The sequence below is a fragment of the Oncorhynchus keta genome, chromosome 34 (genome assembly GCF_023373465.1).
Source record: "Oncorhynchus keta strain PuntledgeMale-10-30-2019 chromosome 34, Oket_V2, whole genome shotgun sequence".
NCBI classification, from domain to species: Eukaryota; Metazoa; Chordata; class Actinopteri; order Salmoniformes; family Salmonidae; genus Oncorhynchus; species Oncorhynchus keta.
This window is the reverse complement of record NC_068454.1, coordinates 70,603,790-70,619,720: the sequence shown is the minus strand read 5'-3', so window position 1 is coordinate 70,619,720 and position 15,931 is coordinate 70,603,790. Positions and strand designations below refer to the sequence as shown.

General features: G+C 43.8%; 1 protein-coding gene across 2 annotated transcripts in view; it reads right to left on the bottom strand.

Moving 5' to 3' along the window:
* The window catches only part of LOC118367642 (glutamate receptor ionotropic, kainate 2), a 273,598-nt gene that overhangs the window by 151,595 nt on the left and 106,072 nt on the right, over positions 1–15,931 (bottom strand). For both annotated transcript variants that reach the window (XM_052494598.1, XM_052494599.1), the window contains exons 6-7: positions 14,537–14,590; positions 12,897–13,070 (exon numbers count right to left, since the gene is read on the bottom strand). In XM_052494598.1, coding sequence (XP_052350558.1) covers positions 12,897–13,070; positions 14,537–14,590 — 228 coding nt within the window. The remainder of the gene's footprint in view (positions 1–12,896; positions 13,071–14,536; positions 14,591–15,931) is intronic.

The window sequence follows — 15,931 nt, the reverse complement described above, 5'->3', positions numbered from 1 at the left end:
GAGGTAAGCTTTGGTTTTTATACCTTCAGGTACTTTGACTGTAGCTGAGTGAGTTTGCTTTCATGTTCCGTGAAAATCCCATCTTGTAAGAAGAAGAAGAGTCTCAAGATCAAGCTGCTTCACATTCTTGCTGTCTGTCTGTTTTATTGTCTCTCTTCATTTCTGCTAGAGACCTCTTCTCCATTCTTACCCCCACCCCAGTACAGACAGGACCCACGGGGCAGATTGGACACCTGGTCCTATTCATTAGGACACACTGTCGCAAAACATGTTGAAACGGAAAAGAAAAACAAGCGTTTCTGATTGGACCTGTTCTGGTGATCCTTCCCCATTTTAGTCTGTTTTCTTCATTTGGTGCCTAATAAATATGATCCTGGAATGTGACTAAATAGTTAATCTGCCTAATTGATTTTCTCTCTTTAATAAGAGGACACTGACTGCAAGGAGGGAGTACTGGGGCCATTTCATTAACTCTGAACTCTGACCCTTAAATGACCCCATCCCTTATTTGACCCCCAGGACAATATGACAGGACCATTATACATTATGTTTAAGAAATATACCAATGTGGGGTCATCCAAGACTACATTACCCTTCAAAATGTAACCAACTTGTCACGCCCTGGCCATAGAGAGGCTTTAATTCTCTATTTTGGTTAGGCCAGGGTGTGACTAGGGTGGGCATTCTATGTTCAGTTTCTATGTTTTGTATTTCTTTGTTGTTTGGCCGGTGTGGTTCTCAATCAGAGGCAGCTGTCTATCGTTGTCTCTACTTAGGTAGCTTTTCCCACATGGGTTTTGTGGGTGGTTGTTTTCTGCTTTGTGTGTCTGCACCAGTTTCGTTTGTGCTGCTTTGATCATTTTTGTTCTAGTGTTGGGTTATAATAAAAATCATGGACACGTACCACGCTGCACCTGTCCAATACAACAGCTGTTGTATTGGACAGGTCATCTGCTTGGCCACAGTCCATAGGGTAGTGTTATTATCTAAGTGAACTTTCATTTACATAACAGATGTCTAATGTTAGCTTGGTGTGCGTGAGATGTGTTGTTAGGGGGATTTGGACGAGGATTTTGAATAGACAGTCTATTCTAAACCTCCAGCTCTTGTGAGCCAGTCATTGTGAGCCTAACAGTAAATTGCGACACCTCTTTACACATTCTTGGTATTATTGCCAGAATAAATGTGAATTGGATAATATCCATCGCAAAGCTAGGACTGTGGTATTGTCTTTTCTTATTCAATTGTGCATGATGTTTATCATGGTGGCTCATCACCCGATCCTGTATTCTAATGACTGTGACCTTGTGTTGAATATATTTCATTCATACAACTACGAAAATGTCCTCCAGGCCCTGCCTATAATCCTGGAAGTAAGAGATTGAATAGAATAATAATTTCTCTGCTCGATAACACCTACAGAAGCCCTGTGAGCAGCTGTCTGATGAGAGGTAAGAAAAGAGTCAAAGTGAGGCCATGCCATCAGATTCCCTTTGGCTGTCTTGATGTCTTTTTGTTTTGAAGAGGAGGAAGGTAGCCCAGAGGCCTTGTTTTTGAGCTCTCTTTGTACGTGCATGTGTGTTTATGTGCATGTGTGTTTATGTGCATGTGTGTTTATGTGCACGTGTGTGTGTACATGTCTGAGCAGCTGCAGGTTTATACCTGACTCATCCGTGGCTCACAGCGACATTACATCCCTGAACAACAAAACACTGCGTCATGGGTAATACTGAGAGAACGTTGTGGGTACTGACGAGAGTGGCCACTTGAACGTGTATTATTGTGTGAGAACTAGATTAGTTTGATATCAAAATCTTTGTTATCTATATAGCTCATTATTACCATAAACCCTGTGTGAGTTACAACTGTTCAGATTATGTGAGTTAGATTAGTCCTGAAAGTGGGTTCCACAATCATAGTGTGGGTGTAGTGAGATGTTGAGGTCCAATGTGGAACCAGTACTACAGTGATAAAGAGATTGGGGTTTATCCTCCCTTCTCCAACCCAGTGGACTTGACATATCCTCCCTCCTGCGTACCATTTGATCTCAACTCTCAGGAACATAAATTAGGTTTTAAGTCTTTAAGAGGAGCTATTCCAATTATAAAGAGCCCCACTCCGTCAGGCATACAAATGCTGCCCAGGCCAGCCTTGAATAGGGTCTGCTGCAGACTACAGACATGAAGCCTCAGAGCAGAGAGCTATACAGTGTGTGTGTGTGTGTGTGTGTGTGTGTGTGTGTGTGTGTGTGTGTGTGTGTGTGTGTGTGTGTGTGTGTGTGTGTGTGTGTGTGTGTGTGTGCAGAACCAGAGTGCTTAACTAGCAGAATCCAGCCTGGTGTGACTAAGACACAGCATCAGGAGAAATAATAGCCTTAAACACTCAACTGAATCTGGTGGTTTCCCCAGCAACGATAGATAATGAGAAAAAAGAGGAATCTGCTCCAAGTGCTCTCTGAGCGGAGCTACAGTTTAATATGTATGTTTATAATGAGCATCGGTTATACAGGATGTGGCTAAAATATATGTGAAATGATACGAGCAGCAATTTCAGTGTAATGTTTAAAATACCAAACATGGAATGTGAACATGTTTGAAATTTGAATAACGTCTGAGATGATAGGCATACGACATGTCTTGTTGTTTACAATGACCTTCAACAAAGGTTAGTATATATACTGTCTAGATTAAAGTGAAAGCAAATGGAACAGGATTCAAGACTACTGAGCTGGCTTTGAGTGCATCAATACATTGAGGTCATTCTGCAGAGGAGGAAAGGTGAATCCCTTTACCTGCCACTGTCTCTCTCTGTTATAAAGCTGTGCCCTGTTATGATGCTGGCTGTAGCCTTGAGCTATACTTGAAGAGTTTCTTTGCAAAACACTATATATACATTTTCAGAAATGTTGGTAAATTAGCTTTTATTGATTAATGAACTTATGAAAGAGATTGGTGTGTTTTTTTCACTATCGTGGCAAAGGGGTTTTACAATGACCGATATATATTTGTTTGAAATGGGGTTCATTTCAGAGAGAAGAATAACGTGTTTTTGCAAAACACTATATATCCGCTCAGAGAAAAAACAAGTACTGCTACAATAGGCTTTACACAGTCAAATGTAAGAAATAGCTACATTTTTTATAAAGAACTGTACAAATGACACATTTGTAACATCAATATAATAATAAAAAAAAAATAATCAATACTGTAACATGAGATCTATATCTTCATTAAATAGTATCCGCAAAACACCAGTCTCAATGTCAACAGTGAAGAGGCGACTCCGGGATGCTGGCCTTCTAGGTAGAGTTGCAAAGAAAAAGCCACATCTCAGACTGGCCAATAAAACTAAAAGATTAAGATGGACAAAAGAACACAGACACTGGACAGAGGAACTCCGGCCAGCATCCCGGAGTTGCCTCTTCACTGTTGACGTTGAGACTGGGGTACTATTTAATGAAGCTGCCAGTTGAGGACTTGTGAGGCGTCTGTTTCTCAAACTAGACACTCTAATGTACTTGTCCTCTTGCTCAGTTCCCACTCCTCCCACGCCTCCCACTCCTCTTTCTATTCTGGTTAGAGCCAGTTTGCGCTGTTCTGTGAAGGGAATAGTACACAGCGTTGTACGAGATCCTCAGTTTCTTGGAAATGCATCGCATGGTATAGCCTTAATTTCTCAGAACGAGAATAGACTGACGAGTTTCAGAAGAAAGTTATTTGTTTCCGGCCATTTTGAGCCTGTAATCGAACCCACAAATACTGATGCTCAACTAGTCTAAAGAAGGCCAGTTTTATTGCTTCTTTAATCAGGACAACAGTTTTCAGCTGTGCTAACATAATTGCAAAATGGTTTTCTGATGATCAATTAGCCTTTTAAAATTATAAACTTGGATTAGCTAACACAACGTGCTATTGGAACACAGGAGTGATGGTTGCTGATAATGGGCCTCTGTACGCCTATGTAGATAATCCATAAAGAAATAGTCATTTACAACATTAACAATGTCTACACTGTATTTCTGATCAATTTGATGTTATTTTAATGAGCAAAAAAATAGCTTTTCTTACTAAAACAAGGACATTTCTAAGTGACCCCAAACTTTATTTATCCAGAGCGACTTTGATCTTAAGATAGCTAGGTGAGACCACCTATCACAGTCAAATATACAGGATACAAACATTCCAAACATTTGAAAAAAAAACATTTTAATACACATCTAAAATCTATGAATAAAATATCTGTGAACATAAATATTTTACTTACATGACTTTAGCGATAAGTAATCATTTCTGATGAAAAAACACAAACGTCAGTCGTTCCTTTTTCTCCAGCGTTCCTTTCACCCATCTTCTGACTTTCTTTCTCTCTCTCGCTATCACTCTTACTTTCTCTGTGTATATACGTTATTGTTATTCACTGTGTATTTATTCCTGGTTTTATATATATATTTTTACTTTTCCATACTATTTCTATATATATAAATATATATATTCTTCCCTGTCCCTCTTTCTCTCTCCCTCTCCCTTTCCTCTTTTCCTTCTCTCTCTCTCTTTTCCGTAACCCGCCTCTCTCTGAGCACTCGTCAGTGTTGGATCTACAGTAACTCTGGCAGGCGGAGGGAGGAAGGAATTTCAGGATAGAGATCTGCCACTGTCGCTGTGTTTAATCAGGGTGGGTAGCCAGAGCAGCACATGGCTGGGAGCAGTGCACTGTGGGTAACTGATCTAATGATGGCTCGTGACGCTGACTGGAGTTGAGCCGGGCTGAGACCGTCAGCTCATTACAGATGCAACGTCACTCCCAGAAATACTCAAAAGACAGAGAAATATTGAAAAAGAGAAGGATGATGAGAAAATGACAGGGAGGATGAAAAAATGAGAGGGAGGATGAGGAAAGGAGCGTGAGGATGAAGAAAGGTGGGGGGGTGAGGAAAGGAGAGGGAAGATAAGGATGATGAAATGAGAGGGAGGATGAGGAAAGGAGAGGGATGATAAGGAAAGGAGAGGAAGGATGAGGAAAGGTGAGGGAATGAGAGGGAGGATGAGTAAAGGAGAGGGAGGATGAGGAAAGAAGAGGGAGGATGAGGAAAGGAGAGGGAGGATGAGGAAAGGAGAGGGAGGATGAGGAAAGGAGGGGGAAGATGAGGATGAGGAAATGAGAGGTAGGATGAGGAAAGGATGTGAAGGATGAGGAAAGGAGAGGAAGGAATGAGGAAAGGAGAGGAAGGAATGAGGATGAGGAAAGGAGAGGGAAGATGAGGATGAGGAAAGGAGGGGAAGGATGAGGAAAGGAGAGGGAAGATGAGGATGAGGAAAGGAGTGGAAGGATGAGGAAAGGAGAGGGAAGATGATGAGGAAAGGAGCGGGAGGATGAGGAAAGGAGGGGGGGATGAGGAAAGGAGAGGAATGATGAGGAAAGGAGAATGAGGATGAGGAAAGGAGTGGGAGTATTAGTAAAGGAAAGGAGGGGAAGGATCCTTGAGACAATTGAGACATGGATTGTGTATGTGTGCCATTCAGAGGGTGAATGGGGAGGACAAAATATTTAACCTCTTGAAGCAAGGGTGCAGTATTTTGATGTTCAGATAAAAAACGTTCCCAAAGTAAACTGCCTATTTCTCAGGCCCAGAAGCTAGAATATGCATATAATTGGCAGATTAGGATAGAAAACACTCTTAAGTTTCCAAAACTGTCAAAAATATTGTCTGTGAGTATAACAGAACTGATATTGCAGGCGAAAACCTGAGGAAAATCCAACCAGCAAGTGCTGTTTTTCTGAAACTACTGTTCCATTGCATGCCTATCCTCCATTTAAAGGGATATCAACCAGATTCCTTTCCCTATGGCTTCCACAGGGTGTGAACAATTTTTAGACATAGTTTCAGGCTTTTATTCTGAAAAAATTTGCGAGAATGATCACATTGCGTCAGTGGATAACTAGGTGTCCCCAGATTTGTGCATGCGCGAGAAACCTTTTTTCTCTCTCTCTCCTATTGAAAAGGCTACCGTCCGGTTGAAATATTATCAATTATTTATTGTAAAAACAACCTGAGGATTGATTATAAAAAACGTTTGACATGTTTCTACGAACTTTACGGATACTATTTGGAATTTTCGTCTACCTGTCGTGAACTGCACGAGCCTGTGGATTACTAAACAAAACGTGCCAACCAAATGGAGGTTTTTGGATATAAAGAGAATCTTTAAGGAACAAAACAAACATTTATTGTGTGGGAGTCTCGTGGGTGTGGGAATGTGTGGGAATCTCCTTATTGTGTGGGAGTCTCGTGAGTGCAAACATACGAAGATCATCAAAGGTAAGCGATTCATTTTATTGCTTTTCTGACCAATCTACTTTCCTGCTAGCTGTTTGTAATGTTTTGTCTGCTGAAAGTTGTCCTCACATAATTGCATGGTTTGCTTTCACCATAAAGCTTTTTTGAAATCTGACACGCCAGGTGGATTAACAACAAGCTAAGCTGTGTTTTGGTATATTGCACTTGTGATTTCATGAAATGTAAATATTTTTAGTAATTTAAGTTGAATTTGGCGCTCTACAATTCACCGGATATTGACGAAAATTATCCCGCTAAAGGGATCGGTGTGCCAAAAAGTGCCTTTGAACGGGGTATGGTAGTAGGTGCCAGATGCACCTGTTTGAGTGTGTCAAGAACTTCAACGCTGCTCAGTTTCCCATGTGTATCAAGAATAGTCCATGCCCCGATGAATTGAGGCTGTTCTGAGGGCAAAAGGGGGTGCAACTCAATATTAAGAAAGTTTTCCTAATGTTTTCTACACTACAGTGTATGGGGGGGATTGTAAGAGTTAGATATAGAGTCAGATCCTCAACATATTTCACATGGATCAGACTGAGAGTAGAAGCTTGATAGTGGGAGAGAGTAACATGGCTCATAACTCTCAGGGGAACAGTGGGATGATATGTGGAGCTGGCAGCAGTCCCTGGAGAAGAGGAGACCTAGTCAGTTGTGTGTGTCTTTCACATTTAACCCAACCCCTCTGAATCAGAGAAGTGCGGGGGGCTGCCTTAATCCGCTGTCAGGGGTTTACTGCCTTGCTCAAGGGCAGAACGGTTACTGGCCCAATGCTCTTAACCACTAGGCTTCCTGTCGACCCTGACAGAGAGGAGAGGGAAACAGGAGAGGGGATAGAGGAGATGAGAGGAGAGGGGTGGATGGAGGAGAGGGTGATGGTGGAAAGGAGAAGGGGGATAGAGGAGAAGGGGATGTTAGAGTGGGGGGATGGGGTATTGGGGGATGATGACATGACAGCCCTTTTTCCAAAATCTAGATTATCACTCCGTTTCCGCAGTAACCCATCTCCAGGGTCACCTATCTATGCTGCTACCTGGCAGTGATACCGTGGGGCAAATAGTTATTAATGCAGCCCTGTGTGTCTGTGCACACTGCATGTGACACCGGCTACGCTTCCACACAAATACACACCCACTACACACACACACACACACACACACACACACACACACACACACACACACACACACACACACACACACACACACACACACACACACACACACACACACACACACACCACCAGCATGCTACAGACAGCCAATACAGAGCCAACAACAAATGACAGCAGCTCATCCAGAACACAAAATGGACACACATACTCTGTATTTATAGCTCTATGTTTTAACTGGGCTATAGTCTGCTTCCACTGATTGGACTAAAGAATAGGATTTCTAACCAATTAGAGTCAAGTTTTTCAATAAGTGTTGTGGTATAATATATTAAAATCTTGTCAAACGGTAATCCAATAGGAAGACCTAAAACCACACAGTGTGTGCTTTGCAGAGGTATTGAATAGGATAAAGGATGAGAATTGTCTAGCTTTGGGTCATCTCAGTGGCAGTAGAGGTTCTGGCCTTGGGATAAGAGGGGGGCACTGCTTGTCTCTGCCAGCTACCACACATGCCAACCAGCTGACCGAATAATGCCCACGCATACTCCACTTCCAAATGATTCTCCCCGCATGTGGACAGATGCAGCGCCAAATCCCAAATCCAAGACCCTAAGCCACAAAAAGAGCGAGCTGGCCTGAAATACAGAGAGAGGCAGACGGCCACAGCTTAGATAGAGGAGCTTCATCTGTGGGGTGCAGAAATGGGGTTCAAATGGGGTTCATCACAAAACCAAGACTGAAGAGGATGCCAATATCTGGTAAAGAAATATCGCTCCCTCCCATACAAACTCAGCAAAAGCAATGTCCCTTTTTCAGGACCCTGTCTTTCAAAGATAATTCGTAAAAATCCAAATAACTTCACAGATCTTCATTGTAAAGGATTTAAACACTGTTACCCATGCTTGTTCAATGAACCATAAACAATTAATGAACATGCACCTGTGGAACTGTCATTAAGACACTAACAGTTTACAGATGGTAGGCAATTAAGGTCACAGTTATGAAAACTTGAGACACTAAAGATGCCTTTCTACTGACTCTGAGAAACACCAAAAGAATGATGCCCAGGGTCCCTGCTCATCTGCCCTGCTCATCTGCGTGAACGTGCTTTAGGCATGCTGCAAGGAGGCACTGCAGATGTGGCCAGGGCAATAAATTGCAATGTCCGTACTGTGAGACGCCTGATACAGTGCTACAGGGAGACAGGACGGACAACTGATCGGCCTCGCAGTGGCAGACCACATGTAACAACACCTGAACAGGATCGGTACATCCGAACATCACACCTGTGGGACAGGTACAGGATGGCAACAACAACTGCATGAGGAATGCATAATCCTTCCATCAGTGCTCAGACTGTCCGCAATAGGCTGAGAGAGGCCGGACTGAGGGCTTGTAGTCCTGTTGTAAGGAAGGTCCTCACCAGACTTCAATGGCAACAACGTCGCCTATGGGCTCAAACCACCGTTGCAGGACCAGACAGGACTGGCAAAAAGTACTCTTCACTGACGCGTCGCAGTTTTGTCTCACCAGGGATGATGGTCAGATTCGCGTTTATCGTCGAAGGAATGAGCGTTACACAGAGGCCTGTACTCTGGAGCGGGATCGATTTGGAGGTGGAGGGTCTGTCGTGGTCTAGGGTGGTGTGTCACAGCATCATCGGACTGAGCTTGTTGTCATTGCAGGCAATCTCAACGCTGTGTGTTACAGGGAAGACATCCTCCTCCCTCATGTGGTACCCTTCCTGCAGGCTCATCCTGACATGACCCTCCAGCATGACAATGGCACCAGCCATACTACTCGTTCTGTGCGTGATTTCCTGCAAGACAGGAATGTCAGGGTTCTTTCCATGGCCAGCGAAGAGCCCGGATCTCAATCCCATTAAGCACGTCTGGGACCTGTTGGATCGGAGGGTGAGGGCTAGGGCCATTCCACCCATAAATGTCAGTAAACGTGCAGGTGCCTTAGTGGAAGAGTGGGGTAACATCTCACAGAAAGAATTTGCAAATCTGGTGCAGTCCATGAGGAGGAGATGCACTGCAGTACTTAATGCAGCTGGTGGCCACACCAGATACTGACTGTTACTTTTGATTTTGAACACAATATTCCATTTCTGTTAGTCACATGTCTGTGGAACTTGTTCAGTTTATGGCTCAGTTGTTGAATCTTGTTATGTTCATACACATATTTACACATATTAAGTTTGCAGATAGAGTGATGGCAACACATGTCCCGTAAGAATGATGCCATCTGTCGGAAGATATTGGGGCCTGACCCTGCTGGCCAGTTCTGTCCAGGGCTGTTCAGGTGTGTTCAGGGCTTGTCCAGCAGCCTGTTAGCTGGCTAGGGTCACCTCCCCCTCTCCGGCAGGCAGCAGCCATGTTCTCCGCCCCATGCTGCCACTCAGGGAGATCACCCAGGAGACGACATGGTGAAGGCTTGATGGACAGGTCGATCAAGAGAAGGCGCTGAGCCGAGGGGACAGCTAAGAGAGCACAGAATAATTCATCTCTCAATCTCTCCTCACTATTCTCTCTCTCTCTCCCTCCCTCCCTCCCTCCCTCCCTCCCTCTCTTTCTCCCTCTCCTCCGTATTCTCAATCTTTCCCCTACTCCATTCAACCGGTCTCTTTCTCTTTGTCTCGATACTCTCTCTATGTCTGTTTCATTCTTCACATCTGGAAGAGTTTCTGCCAGTCTTTCAGTCTGCTATATGATGTATGTGGCTGTTTGAGTGATGGTTGAGTAATGTGATTCCACATGTGTATTTGACTGCTGTTATTGAGAAGTATTCCCCATAGCCGGACATGTAATGATAGCCTAGCTGCAAATCACAAAATGGCAACCCACCCAGTAGCATAGATGTGTCCATTTGAATTTGCCCTGGGTCTATGTCTATCGTTCTTCATGGGAAAGTATTGGTATGATTACAGATGGTGTGGTTGCTAGGTTTCCATTATATGAACACCATTTTATCCTCAAATTCCTGACATAAACAAAACAGCGGACAACAACATTCAAATCATGGGGTTAGGTATCTGCCCTGACCCAAAGAGAGAGCTGGTTAAAAAGCAATGCCTCCCCTCTCCAACTCAAGACAGGGAGATAAATTGTAGGATGTATGGTCATGCCTGGGAGTTTTTGGAATCTCCTTGAGATTAGCCTAGCCGCCTCAGAGTGAAACAGACAGAAGCTAAAGCAATTAGCAAGCAGGAGGAATTATGCTAATGAACCTGTAGGGCTTGTTAGGTCATTTTCATTATGTGTGTTAAGCCGTGACAGGGCAGGACTTCCTTCTCCAAAGGAAGATTAATTGTAGCATAAAGAAATGAGGTGCAGAATTAAGCTTTATTATTCAGCATTGCAGCACACAAATACATCTAGAAAAAAAGAGATGAAAAAAAACAAAACATCCTGGGGTTTAATCATTATCCTCTTTGGCACTGGGGTTTGTTTCTGAGGTTTTACAGGCGACAGGAATCTTTTGTGAGTCACAGCCAAATAAGGCAAGCACCGAGATCAATTTAAGCCGAAATAACAAGGCTGTAGCCAAGCTAGGTGGGAGAGGACCACCTCTCTCTAATCTCTCAGAATGCTCTGTTCTGCAGATCAAACAGTAGGAGAGGAACAGGGATTAAATCACACAGAAAAGTCACATCTAAAGTGTTTAAAGTTGTTTTAACAAACCTGGTGCCTGGACCAGGATTTGTCAACCTCTTCACACCGTTTTGCTGGATATGATTGTGCCTGTTCTCCATCTACTCTCTATTCTTTCCAACATCATCAGTAGAAAAAAAAGATCCACACACACACACACACACACACACACACACACACACACACACACACACACACACACACACACACACACACACACACACACACACACACACACACACACACAAAGAAACACACAACATTTCCATAGTGTTTCAAACAATACTCTTTGAAAGCAGTGGGCCCAAAACAAAGAGCTGTATAAAAATAGCTGAGTCTTTGTATTGCTCTGGGTGTAATCTGTCACGATCGCCAGTCCATAAGTTACATCAGCGGTTCAGTACTTAAGGACACAAGACTGTAAATACAGCTCACAAATGAAGCCGTTAATCAAACGTTTACGGAACCTTTCGCCATGTCAATATGCATTAGCTGCTGACTGATTGCCATTTATCTAATGAATCAATCCCCGCCTTCCAACTACGCCATCAATTCCCTGATGAGCGGGGTCAGAGCACTGTCCTCCCCTGGAATAAATCTTCTGATGCCCTCGGATCCAAAAACAACAGTCTTATGAAGTAATACTCATCCAGCCTTATAGACCACATAAGGAACAGATGGGAACACAAACAGCTGATAGAGGGCTTTGCAGTTGTCCTTGCCACTACATATAGTCTATTGATCTGAGAGAGCTAATTTATGTACATGCGTGTGGAGGGCGAAGCACCAAGTCAGTTGATTCCTTAGGTTTCAATTGACTATGTGTCAGAGAAATACATCAACTGCCCCCAGTCTATTGTAGGCCTCCAGAGAGAAGCACCACCAACTGACCCACTAATCCAACAGAAGACTGTTACAAAGAGGCAAACCGGTCAGATACAGTACAACCCTGGAACTAACTCCTCAGCAAGGTTCCTTGAACCTTAAAGGAAGCTCTCTATCCTCCAGTGGCAAGCCACAGCTATCAACCCCCAGCCAGCATCCGCTTCCCTCCAACTGGAATATAACACTTTTAGCACCTTTTCAGTTGTTTTGGAATTAATCTGGAACCCTAATTCCAGTCATCTCTCTCCCTTTCTCTCCATCTCTCTCAAGCTCGCTCTCTCGCCCTCCCTGTCCTCCCTCTCGCCTTGTCTCTGGTGAGTTCATATTTTGGCAGTGCTCCCAGATAAGAGAGAGTAGCGGTGTAGCAGGACTGCTGTAGAACAGTCATTACTGGCTGTGTGCTGTTATCAGAGAGGGGTTGGATCCATGCAACGGGAGCCACGTTATCACACAGGGCTCAGAGCCCAGGGACCCAGGAGGTCGTGTGTTTCAGTCCTCTGGGACAGGCCGGATGCTCACAGGAAGGCGATGCTCACAGCATGGCTGTTTCACTAGCGGCTAATGCATTAGCAACAGTCACACACAGAGAAAGCATAGTCTACGTCCAAACAACATTCCTGCCTTACTCCATCAAATGTCTAATGTGATATTTAAAATATCTAGGAAACAATCTAATGGTGGGATGGCTTTCTCTGCCACACAGCAGTAACACGTCCAGCATAAGTCCCTATTCCATAATGATAATATTAATCACTTTTCAGAAGATTAGAGCAACAAAGGGTTATAGACTAATAGCCCAATCATAGTAGCTGCTGTGTCCGAAATGGACTAAAAGCTATAGGGATTAGGGGTTAGTAAATAGGGGGCTATTTCCGATTGGCCCCATACAGTAGCTGTAGTGATGACTCACCGTCATGAAGCCGTCCAGTAGGCCAGAGTCAGGTTTGGGCGGGGCCTGCAGGCGTTCCATGGACCACTTCTCTATGATGGAGGCCACTTGGCTGTTCTCCGTATTCAGGATCCTAAAGCCAGTCATGTTCACCCCACTGTAACGGTAGGCCTCCACGTCCAGCGCAAACAGGTCCTGACAGGGAAGAGTTAAGAGTCAGGAAAGGAGGAAATAACATACTTATATATAATATGCTAAAGAGGGGTTATAACTGTATTGTAAACTAAGCTAAACAAAGCCATTTTCTCCACTACGAGCAAAAAGGATTATGTATAGACTAACAATTAAATAGGAATGCTGATTGTGAATATGCAAGGACATGGTAGCAATGTGAGTTAATGTGTGGTGTCTGAGTGCTGTCCTCTGCTGGAGCTAACACTGGAGTATAAAGTCCAATCTGGCAGAAAATGGCTGCCATATGTGTTCATCGATGTGGATGGGTTGTTCACTCTGGTGGGAGAATTAAGCTCTCAGCACTGCGTCCCCTCTCTGCCAAACTCAACATTGGAACATGTTAGAACGTCCTCCTGTCTGTTCCGTCTCCTCAGTCCCTCCCAAACTCCTCATCTTCACTCATGTTCATTTTTCTCATTTCATACATCCTGCAAATGGCTTCGCCAGACTTAATTGCGTTCATTGTGATACACTGAATGGCTTCTATAAAGAGAATGTGGACATTTAGATCTTTAATTTCAAACATTTAAATGGAAGGATGTATTTTCTTCTTGATGAAAAGCTCTGGCAGCAAAGAAAACGGAAGGTTTTAGTTCAAAGGATTTTAATATTCTGGCTGGGGGGGGGGGCAGAAGTGTTTTGAACTTAACTCTAGCTACTGTTAGATGAATGAGATATGGCTTTAATAGGAGTAGGACTTGAATAATGTTTCTGACCTGACAACTCGACAGGGGAGTGAGTATAAAGAGAGAGAGAGAGTCAGGGATAATGTGCAGTGTGTGTGTGTGTGTGTGTGTGTGTGTGTGTGTGTGTGTGTGTGTGTGTGTGTGTGTGTGTGTGTGTGTGTGTGTGTGTGTGTGTGTGTGTGTGTGTGTGTGTGTGTGTGTGTGTGTGTGTGTGTGTGTGTGTGTGTGATAATCTCTGCAGAAGAGAGAGAAATAGAGCAGCCCTCTGAAGTAGGCCAAGGGCCATGTCAGTTACACAACCATGGGGTGTCAGAACTGAACAGCTATCTGCCACCCCCCCTCTCTATATCTCTCTCTCTCTCCCTCTATCTCTCTCTCTGAATGAATGAAAGTTGACACTCCTCTCTGCCACATTTTCCTGTTCTCCTCCAGGGAAGAATATAGAAGCTGTCATTCACTTTCACATTCAATGATCTTGTTGCCCTCAATCATCACAGCGCATGAGCTAGGTCATTCTGATATCACTTTCTTTCTCACACCTAAGACATAAAATAAATTGTTGCTTTACTTTTGATTGGCTGTTTGTCAGTTTGAGGGAAAACATGAAGATTGAAGACTGCCTCTGTTTTGCTCACACCTTCATTGTGTCAGAAGTTTCCAGATGGATACAAAAGTTAGACAAGCAAAATGATAGGGAAGCATCTCGGCAGGCAGTGAAACATATGGCTGTACTTTACTTACCAGTGTGGTGAAGATGTAGTGATAGTACTCTGTCATCATCCCCATAGCAAGAGCCTGGAGAGAGAGAGAGAGAGAGAGAGAGAGAGAGAGAGAGAGAGAGAGAGAGAGAGAGAGAGAGAGAGAGAGAGAGAGAGAGAGAGAGAGAGAGAGAGAGAGAGAGAGAGAGAGAGAGAGAGAGAGAGAGAGAGAGAGAGAGAGAGAGAGAGAGAGAGAGAGAGAGAGAGAGAATACGTGAATGTATGAATCTACAGTATACATTGTGCATGTGCGTGTGTGTGGTGTGTGTATGTGCACATGTGCGTGTGTGTGTATGTTACAGAGTTATGAGTGTTTCTGCGTATAAAATATATAAACCTCACATCCACTCTCCTCTAAGCCTGGTGTAACCATCTCTTCCTCCATCCATCCCTCCATCCCTGCACATCTCCCTCCCCTCTATCCATCCATCCATCTATCCATTTGCCTTTCAACAGTGAGGACTCACATTACTTACTAATGATGGCAATTAAGCAGACCTAAAGGCCAGGATACACTCTCATCAGGGATAGAAAGGTTATGCTGTGAGTGAGGAGGATGACTCTACTTTATTCTCTGGCTACGTGGATATAAAGTCGTGGCCAAAAGTTTAGAGAATGACTCAAATATTAATTTTCACAAAGTCTGCTGCCTCAGTTTGTATGATGGCAATTTGCATATACTCCAGAATGTTACAAAGAGTGATCTGATGAATTGCAATTAATTGTAAAGTCCCTCTTTGCCATGCAAATTAACTGAATCCCCCCAAAAACATTTCCACTGCATTTCAGCCCTGCCACAAAAGGACCAGCTGACATCATGTCAGTGATTCTCTCGTTAACACAGGTGTGAGTGTTGATGAGAACAAGGTTGGAGATCACTCTGTTATGCTGATTGAGTTTGAATAACAGACTGGAAGCTTCAAAAGGAGGGTGGTGCATGGAATCATTGTTCTTCCTCTGTAACCATGGTTACCTGCAAGGAAACAAGTGCCGTCATCCTTGCCTTGCACAAAAAGGGCTTCACAGGCAAGGACTTTGCTGCCAGTAAGATAGCATCTAAGAACTCCAAGGAGAGCGGTTCAATTGTTGTGAAGAAGGCTTCTGGGTACCCAAGAAAGTCCAGCAAGCGCCATCTTCTAAAGTTGACTCAGCTGCGGGATCGGGGCACCACTAGTACAGAGCTTGCTCAGGAATGGCAGCAGGAAGGTGTGAGTGCATCTGCACGCACAGTGAGGCAAAGACTTTTGGAGGATGGCCTGGTGTCAAGAAGGACAGCAAAGAAGCCAGTTCTCTCCAGGAAAAACATCAGGGACAGACTGATATTCTGCTAAAGGTACAATGTGAGCGCTACCATCAGTCCTGTGTCATGCCAACAGTA